Genomic DNA, 8,133 nt, shown 5'->3' on the forward strand with positions numbered 1-8,133 from the left:
CAGAGCCAAAGCCACCAGCTGGAGCCGCAGTGTTCGCTGCAGAGCCAAAGCCACCAGCCGGAGCTGCAGTGTTCGCTGCAGAGCCAAAGCCACCAGCCGGAGCCGCAGTGTTCGCTGCAGAGCCAAACCACCAGCTGGAGACGCAGTGTTCGCTGCAAATCCAAACCCACCAGCTGGAGCTGCTGTGGTCGCTGCAGAGCCAAACCCACCAGCCGGAGCCGCAGTGTTTCGCTGCAGAGCCAAAACCACCTGGGGCAACCCCGCCAGCAGTGGAAGCAGCCCCGAAAACTGCATGTCCGAAGCCGCCTTGCGCTCCAGATGCCTGAGGGGCTTGCGCAAATGGCACCGCTGTCGTTTCCAACTTCCCCATCCCGGACGCAGTGGTTGTGTTACTCACGCCGAATCCCCCGGCATTGAAGCCAAACCCGGACTGCTGACCTGAGGTCGCGCCAAAGTTGCTGCTTCCAGCGATACCACCTCCTGCCACACCAAATCCACTCATATTTTCTTTTTTATTTTTTTCCCCGCCCCCTCCCCCACTTCCCTTCTCTTATTCGCTTGGGTATCTCCCTAGGGATTTTTTTTCTAATGTGTTTTTCGCCTCCCCTTCCTCTACCCCGGCACTCGTGAAATTACACCAATGAAAAAAACCTTACACATGGCGCGTAAAAAGGTAGAAAGAAAAAAAAGCTTACATACGCACGAGCAGCTACAAACAGCTTTCTGAGATATCCACACAACTCGCATTCACATTTTAAAAAACGGTAAAAGCAAAACAAAAAGAATTTGCACCGTTGGCATCCCGATCATTACAACTTTTGAACCAATTTCCTTTGCATGCGATTAGCATTTCCGTTTCGCGTGTATGAATACACCACCGCCCGTCAGCGGTGGACACCGTACCGCACCACCAACCTAAAAAGGGATTGCGCCTATTCGGTCCTACCCTGCGCAAAGCACATCATTACAATGGACTGAAATGTCACCGCTGAAATCGGCACATGCAACTCGCACATACGTGTGAAAAGCGTCAGTGACAGGTCCCACGATGGTCCTGGCGGGGGAGCTCGCTCCAAGGCATATTGCACCGTGTTATGTGGCTTGGCGGAGGGAATATAAAGACGCCGGCGTCGTTGATCGATGATAAGAGCGTCAAGTAAAGGCAACGCCCTCTGCCACTCACCTTCCCTGGCGTGTAAAACCATAAGGTGGTCGTAGGACTCATTTTCAACTGATATATTCCTTGTTCCAAGCATGTGCAACCACACTCGAGCCTCTGCGACGTTAGTACAGCAACGCAGCATCACGTCACACGCCTTCCTCCTGGTATCCGTGATAACGTGCCTTGACTGCTGTGACTGCTGAAGGAATTGCGTGGCAAGGGACCCCTTCTGGCACTCGTGCAATACGCGCAAAAACGTGAAGGAAAATGTCGGTGCGAATACAATCCTCGTCTGTTTTGCCCGCGTTGCCCAAATTCCCTTCTAGGGACTGTTGCATTGTATGCAACGCCTCCGCCCAACGGTGCCCACGGACGCAGGCTTTTAACAGGCGATCAGTCACTTGACTATCATCAAATATACAAATATTTCCCGCATGAATCATTAGCGAGGCGTAACGAGGTGCAAGATGCCAATGCTGGCACAGACCCCGGCACATGTGGTAATCGGAAACCACATTTGGACGAACTTTGTTACTGGAATCCCCCACCAATCCCTCCCTTTTCCCACGCAGCAGCATGACTTCTACGAGGCGACACGCCATGACCCACCGCTGTTCATCTTCTCCAAGTAAACCCAGCGCGTCGTTGGCCGCCGATGGCGCACTCAGCTGAACTCCGTTGTCACGAGCCAGCATCAAGATGTGCAGTGCAAACCTCCACAGCCCCGGCTCTGAGACTTCACCAACCGTCATGCGTTTGTGCCGATGCGCTTTGGTGGCTGGGTAAAGGCTGCGCACGGCGGCTGAGATTTAAATCTCTGTCCCATGACGCGGGGTGAATGCAGCCAAGCGATTGCAGCGCCATCTCCCAGTGCCCAGTGTGGCTGAATAGCTCCACCGCTGCCGCCGCTTCCCTAGGGGTGGGGTCGACACATCCCAGCAGCTGTAACCCCACATCTCATCGCCCCTTGCGTTCCCATCGCCTTGCGTAGCGCACCGCAACACAGTCACTCAACAAAACATCATATTTGCGTGGCAAAGGCAAAGCAACGCCATCAGCGTGTTTCGCGTCATGCTGCAGAACCTGAACCACAACCGGTTCACACAACAGTCGTGTTGCCTCCTCCTGTGCTGTCTCACTCTCCACATAAAGCATTAAGGCTACTTTCGCAGCACGTTGAAGAAACAACTTGTCCCGGTCACTGATTTCGCTAAGTGCTGCAGTGCCTTGATTAGGGCCAGACAAATTGGGTGCTGGTGCCTTTGTCGTAGTCGTGACGACGTCGATGCCTGGTGAGGCGGCTGGCACAGCTGGAGTTCTCAATGCTACTCGGGTTAGGCGCCGCATCTCGGTGCGGACGTGCCAGATGAAGGGGCGGGAATTCCTCCCCAGTAGCGAGACGCGCGAAGAACACGCAGATGAGTCACGTCATCCAGGTTCCGGCGGCCTCCGTGGATAACGCGAGGCCGGAGGAGGACAGCAGAGAGCTTGAGGGCGACGTCGACCCCTTCGTCACCCCAGCGCTCTCATCATCGTCCCAAGACATGCGTGCCGCCCCGTTGCAGGCGGCTCCCCTCGTGCGTGCAAACAAAAAAAAAAAGTAAAGAACGGCGGAGATCAAAAATAAATTGCATCGCGCACGACATGCAAAACAAGCCCACTTGCAAACTTGGCCTCAACGCCAAGGCGCTTCCGTCACCCACCGCCCGCGCGTGCCAGGACGCGCCGAAGCACAGAAAAAAGAGAAGACGACATCCACGACAAAGATGTGTCACCACTTCTTCCTCCCACTAACACTGCAACTCTCATTCCTGCTTCTATCATCTTCTACCTGCCGCCATTGATGTTGTTTGTCGTCGCCGTTGCGGCAGACCACGCCTTTGCCGCAATCAAATTATCCCCTTGCGTTACTCCACAACCTTTTTCCATTTTTTTTTTTCGTGCCTATTCGTTGGGTGCAAATGTCAGCCGCTGACCCTACGACCCGTAGAGATGCCGCGCGGAACGCTGCAGCGCCTTCCTCCGCGCCTCTTCTTCCGTCTCTTGCGGCACGGGATGCGTCATTTTAAAGAGCAGCGATGCCCCGACCGCCCCCGCGGCAGGAGCGGCCCAATACAGCCAGAGATGCATCAACGGAATACAGTACCCGGCCGCGATACACTTCGTCAATTGAAGCCCCGTCGCAACGGCGGGGTTGAATGCACCGCCAGACACGCCGCCCACGGAGTACCCGGCGGCAAGGAGGCACATGCCAATGGCCAAGCCGTAGTAGTGGTTGTTGCGCTGACGGGAGTAGGCAACGTGGAGAACGACGGTCACCAGGAACCCCGCAAACAACGCCTCCGCAATGAAGCCCGTTAAGACGTGCCCTGGGAGGTTCTGGTAAACCTGTGGGGCGGGTAGGTGATGCGGAAAACCGTTCACCAGAGTACCAAAGACAGCGCCTAAAACACCGCCAATCACTTGCGCGATCCAGTACGCCACCGCCTCCTCCATCCGCATGGCCTGGACAAGCATGGCTGCAAAGGTCACGGCAGGGTTGAAATGGCCACCAGATATGTAGCCAAACGTAAACACCAGCACAGACAACATGAAGCCCTCCGCAATGGGGGCAAGGTTCCGGGTGCGGGTCTTGCCGTTGATGGCGGCGGCGCCGCAATTCACCTCCGCCAGGGAGATGGTCATGACGAAAATAAAGGTACCAATACCCTCACAAATGAACTTCGCCTGGTATGCAGATAACTTAAACAAAGGGAGTTTGCGCGCCAGGTAGGAGCGCTCCTCCGTTGCGGTTACGTCCCCCGACATCTTCACTCACTTTGTGTAAGCACGGCGACCGCCGCACACACACGCGCTCTCTCCTCCTACCCTGTCCCCCTCCCCCCTCGCCCTCCTCGTTTTTTTTTATACGAACGCACCAGAGTCACGAAGGGGTCTCCCCTTCTCTTCAAGCAACGAACAAACAAACGCACGCACAGACGGCAAGCTAAAAAGAAAAAAGAAAAAAACGCAGTCAAATGAAACAGGGCAACCCAAAACTACACGCACACGCACAAAAAAACGGAGGCAGCGCACTGCAGCGCCACTCCCGTGTGGCGGGTCGAAACCGTTTGAATATTTTCAAACAAAAACACGACGGGGGTGTAAAGAGGACGAAGAAGAGCGAAAAAAAAAAAGCAACAACAACAACAAATAAAATAAAAAAAGCTAATGACAAAAAGGGAGGTTTCTTCGCTCCACTCGTGGGTAAACGCTCTCACAGGCGCACGGAGAGGCGATGGCCGCTCCCTACCCACCAAACACACACGCACACAGTGCACCCCGCGATTGCTCCCTGAAAAAGGCATGTGCCTTCGTTTTTGATTTTTTTTTGTTTTGTTCTCCTCTCACCACCACCACCACCACCAGCCACATCCTCCTCGCAGGAAGTTGCTGTGCAAAAGCGGAGAAGCAAACATGCAGAGGGGCAGAGAAGAAAACAACCACAACAGCTAAGACACCTGGGACGCCTTGTTTGCGAGTGGATCCTCCGACAGCACTGCCGCGTCTGTGAGGACCCGCGTGTCTTCCGGCTGCGAAATCTGCGAGTACAGCAAGGCGGCAATCACAGAGCCGACCAGCGGTGCCATCCAGTAGACCCAGAAGGACGACAAGGGTTCGCAGTTCCCGGTAAGGCAGAGCGCCAGCTGAAGGCCTGTGGCGGCGGCAGGGTTGAAGGCCCCACCAGAAATTCGTCCAACAGCTGCAGAACCGGCGGCAACCGTCATTCCAATGGCAAACCCGTAGAAAAAGTTTCCGCTCTGCCGGGAGTACGCCACATTCAGCACCACCGTGGCAATAGCGAAGGTAAAGATGAGTTCTGAGAATATGCCAGAGGAGACGTATGCTCTATTCACATACGGCACAAATATGTCAGTACTCCCTTGTATAGCCATCGCCACAAGTCCAGCGCCCGTGGCCGCCCCCGTTTGACAAATCATGTACCCCACAGCTCGTACAAAATCCAACTTTTGTACGAGAAAGACAGCCAGCGTAACAGCAGGGTTGAAGTGACCACCTGAAATGTAGCCAAAAGTAAACACCATGCACATGAACATAAATCCAATCGGAAGCGCTGTCACGTTGGTGTCTTTGCTCTCATCAAAAATACTTTGGTTACGAACGCTGACGAGCGAAAGGGTAAGGACGCAGGCAAACGTTCCAAATGCCTCTGCCACGTAGGACCCTAGCAACGGGTGCAGGCGAACCCAATCTGGGACGTATAAAATATCAAACTCTCCACAAACCGAGCGAAGGGCGGCCTGTTGCTGCGCGTACAACCGAGCAAGCTCCCGTGGTTCAAACTCCATCATACGCGTGACACCGTCAGATGTGACCTCCACTGTGATGGATTTTTTATTATTGTCAAATTCCGTCGATGAATCGTTGGCCGAGAGAAAATCTGTCGAATACTGTGGCTTCATAGACTCCCTACAACTCCCCCGCTCTATGCCAGAGGAAACTTGGAGCCCTGCTTCCGGTGTATGCGTCACATTTGTGTCTTCAGCCGTACACGCCTCACGTGGCTGTTGCTGCTGTGCTTGGAGAAACGCCGGTGCAGCAACGTGCGTTGTGGATGACGTCCTCACTATCTCCGTTTCATTGTATTCAACATGTAATGGATCAGCGTATTTGTTTTTATCAGGAGCGTCTGAGCTGGAGGCCCGCTGCTGCTGCTCACCGGGGGCAGATGCATCATACTTCGGCATCTCGCTCATCTGCCCAGGCAAACCATAAAACGGAGGAGACAACAAACATGTAGGAAGCACTGCAGTAGAACAGAATTCGCGAGTGAGAAACAAAAAAAAACAAAAAGATTAAAAAAGAAAACAAAAAAGAAGGGTAATAACAAAAAAAAAAAAAAGTAGTAGAAGGAAGCGTTGCAGTCCAGCTGAGAAACACACACCCACACGCGGCAGCGACGGCGCAACAGCAACAAGAGGAAAAAGAGTGAGGATTGAAACTTTGCTCAGCACTCTCATCTCATGGCTCTCCACGACAAACTCCAAGGAATGTAAACTCCTTTGCCTCTGCCATTGTTGCACCTCAGCAGGTGGTGCTTCTCCACCATCTCTCCTCAGCGTGGCTACCTGCGCGACAGCTGTGATAGGTACACGTTGTTTGTGCTGTCTATCGTGTATCCCAAATGGAGAACGTGGGACCGAACGGTCGACTGTGAGACACGAAACCACCCCACCGCCTCCTGCCTGGTCTCCGGGGACTGATGTTTCACTTTCATTTCGGTGTACTTTGGGTGCAACTTGAGCACAACCCTCGCCACCTCGGAGAAGGGCACGGCCGCTTTTCCAGTGGATGCCCACTGCTGCAGAAGCGAGGCGGTGAGGCCTTGCAGGTCCTCTGCGTTGACGCCCGAGAAGTCCAACGCATCGCTCGCCTTTGCAACCCCCTCCACAGAACGAAGGACTGACGTCGGCAAAAGCGTCACAGGGGTCTCTTCACTTTTCGTCTGCTGCACATCGTCTGGACTAACGTTTTCTCCTCCCGTTGCCTCTGTTTCATTCACACTCGTAGCTGTCGCGTTACCGGCGTCCACCTTACGCTTCTTCCGAGTGTCCTGTCGAGCCTCAGGCATGACAGCATCAGAGAAGCTTCCATGCGCATCCCCTTCCTCCGCGCCGTCGTCATCGTCGATGTAGCTGCGCTTAAAACCCACAGAACGGACGTCAAGACCAGAATACCACGATGTGGAAATACCTTGGCCTGTTTTTGGGGCGCCTGTGCGTTCGTAACGGAGGGTGTGTAGCGGGGCGTCAAGCAGTCTTCCCTGTGCCACCTGTCTTCCTTCCGTAACAGCAGGAATGGCGAGGATAATGCATGCCATGTTTTCGTACTCGGGTAGCGGAACTGAGCTGAAGCGTGGCGCCGTGTCGCCCTCTGCAGTTTCGTCTCCCTCATCTTCCTCCCTTTCCTTAACCGCCTCGTCAGCTTCACCAGACGCTCCGGAAGGGCTCAGTAAAGCCTGATACACTGTCCGTCGAATGCGTTTCCATCGCTTCCGCGGAGCCTCCAACACTTCTAGTGTTTGCGGCCTGCGAGAGGCCAGTTCTGGTGCTGGCAGCAACGAGAAAAGTCGAACACCAGCGCCACCCCTCTCCGTCCTCGCTTCATTCCCGCTGCCATCACAGCCAGAAGTAAAATCTATGTCGGCAGCGTGACTGCTGCCACCGCCCACAATCGACATAACATCACCGCAGCTGACGATGAGGTAACGCTCCACCCGCGTCCCTGCCGTGACCACTGGCTGCTGCCCGCCGTGACAGCGCTTCTCCGCAGCCTGCCGTGCATCCTCCTCCAGCCGGTACTTGGGCTGCACGGTGGGAACCACCTCGAGGCTTTGCCGTATCATTCCCTCCGCCCACACACCCAGCAGCAGCAGCAGCAGCAACAACAACAAGAGAAACAAGAAGGGCGGTGACACAAGAAGAACCAGGTAACACCTCAATGAAGCAATGAAGCCAACAAATGAGTGCTCACGAAACAGCATGCCAAAAAAAAAAAAACATAAGCAACATCAGTTCCTTACGCCTCGTTTACCTCATATATATATACATATATACGGGTCTTGTTAACAGCGAAAACACATCGTGCAGCAGTGTTCCACACCCTGTGGTTTCGTGGTGAGAAAAGTGTGCGTATGTTTGTGCACAGTTATTTATTAGATGTGCTGCGGCAATGCAGAAGGCTGTCTTCTCGTATCCGTTTTTATTTTATAACATTATCCCGAATGACATCGGTGACCTGCACTCTCAGCCATCGCCGCAGCACCACACCTGTCCCTGCGGCAGTAGAATGCACGGAAAAGAGAAAATAGTCTTAGTCTACTGTGTCCCCATCGTTGGGGATGACGGCCGCAGATAAGAATAAGGCCCATATATATATATATATATATATATATATATAATAAAGTAAAA

At 53.8% G+C, this 8,133-nt stretch overlaps 7 protein-coding genes across 7 annotated transcripts, besides 4 other annotated features; all 7 read right to left on the bottom strand.

The window, feature by feature from the left end:
- TraAM80_06824 (uncharacterized protein) lies at positions 1 to 502 on the bottom strand (the record flags this gene model as incomplete). Its single annotated transcript, XM_029383651.1, has 1 exon — positions 1 to 502. A coding segment is annotated over one exon (502 nt), but the record flags the coding sequence as incomplete, so codon positions are not given.
- A 430-nt stretch (positions 503 to 932) lies between these two features.
- Positions 933 to 1,304, bottom strand: TraAM80_06825 (uncharacterized protein; the record flags this gene model as incomplete). Its single annotated transcript, XM_029383652.1, has 1 exon — positions 933 to 1,304. The coding sequence occupies one exon, from the start codon at positions 1,302 to 1,304 to the stop codon at positions 933 to 935; it is 372 nt and encodes a 123-aa protein (XP_029236457.1).
- A 4-nt stretch (positions 1,305 to 1,308) lies between these two features.
- On the bottom strand, positions 1,309 to 1,914 carry TraAM80_06826 (uncharacterized protein; the record flags this gene model as incomplete). The annotated part of the gene is made up of 1 exon (XM_029383653.1): positions 1,309 to 1,914. The coding sequence occupies one exon, from the start codon at positions 1,912 to 1,914 to the stop codon at positions 1,309 to 1,311; it is 606 nt and encodes a 201-aa protein (XP_029236458.1).
- Positions 1,915 to 2,119: 205 nt separating this feature from the next.
- On the bottom strand, positions 2,120 to 2,509 carry TraAM80_06827 (uncharacterized protein; the record flags this gene model as incomplete). The annotated part of the gene is made up of 1 exon (XM_029383654.1): positions 2,120 to 2,509. One exon carries the CDS (start codon positions 2,507 to 2,509, stop codon positions 2,120 to 2,122), a length of 390 nt encoding a protein of 129 aa, XP_029236459.1.
- Positions 2,510 to 3,139: 630 nt separating this feature from the next.
- TraAM80_06828 (aquaporin-like protein) lies at positions 3,140 to 3,970 on the bottom strand (the record flags this gene model as incomplete). The annotated part of the gene is made up of 1 exon (XM_029383655.1): positions 3,140 to 3,970. One exon carries the CDS (start codon positions 3,968 to 3,970, stop codon positions 3,140 to 3,142), a length of 831 nt encoding a protein of 276 aa, XP_029236460.1.
- Positions 3,971 to 4,327: 357 nt separating this feature from the next.
- Positions 4,328 to 4,382: a sequence feature (A-rich).
- A 167-nt stretch (positions 4,383 to 4,549) lies between these two features.
- Positions 4,550 to 4,574: a microsatellite.
- A 79-nt stretch (positions 4,575 to 4,653) lies between these two features.
- On the bottom strand, positions 4,654 to 5,919 carry TraAM80_06829 (aquaporin-like protein; the record flags this gene model as incomplete). Its single annotated transcript, XM_029383656.1, has 1 exon — positions 4,654 to 5,919. One exon carries the CDS (start codon positions 5,917 to 5,919, stop codon positions 4,654 to 4,656), a length of 1,266 nt encoding a protein of 421 aa, XP_029236461.1.
- Positions 5,920 to 6,287: 368 nt separating this feature from the next.
- On the bottom strand, positions 6,288 to 7,706 carry TraAM80_06830 (uncharacterized protein; the record flags this gene model as incomplete). Its single annotated transcript, XM_029383657.1, has 1 exon — positions 6,288 to 7,706. One exon carries the CDS (start codon positions 7,704 to 7,706, stop codon positions 6,288 to 6,290), a length of 1,419 nt encoding a protein of 472 aa, XP_029236462.1.
- Positions 7,707 to 7,759: 53 nt separating this feature from the next.
- Positions 7,760 to 7,778: a microsatellite.
- A 313-nt stretch (positions 7,779 to 8,091) lies between these two features.
- Positions 8,092 to 8,122: a microsatellite.
- Positions 8,123 to 8,133: the final 11 nt, after the last annotated feature.

The sequence above is a fragment of the Trypanosoma rangeli genome, assembly GCF_003719475.1.
Source record: "Trypanosoma rangeli strain AM80 chromosome Unknown Tra_15.4_contig_00261, whole genome shotgun sequence".
Classification (NCBI taxonomy): Eukaryota; Euglenozoa; class Kinetoplastea; order Trypanosomatida; family Trypanosomatidae; genus Trypanosoma; species Trypanosoma rangeli.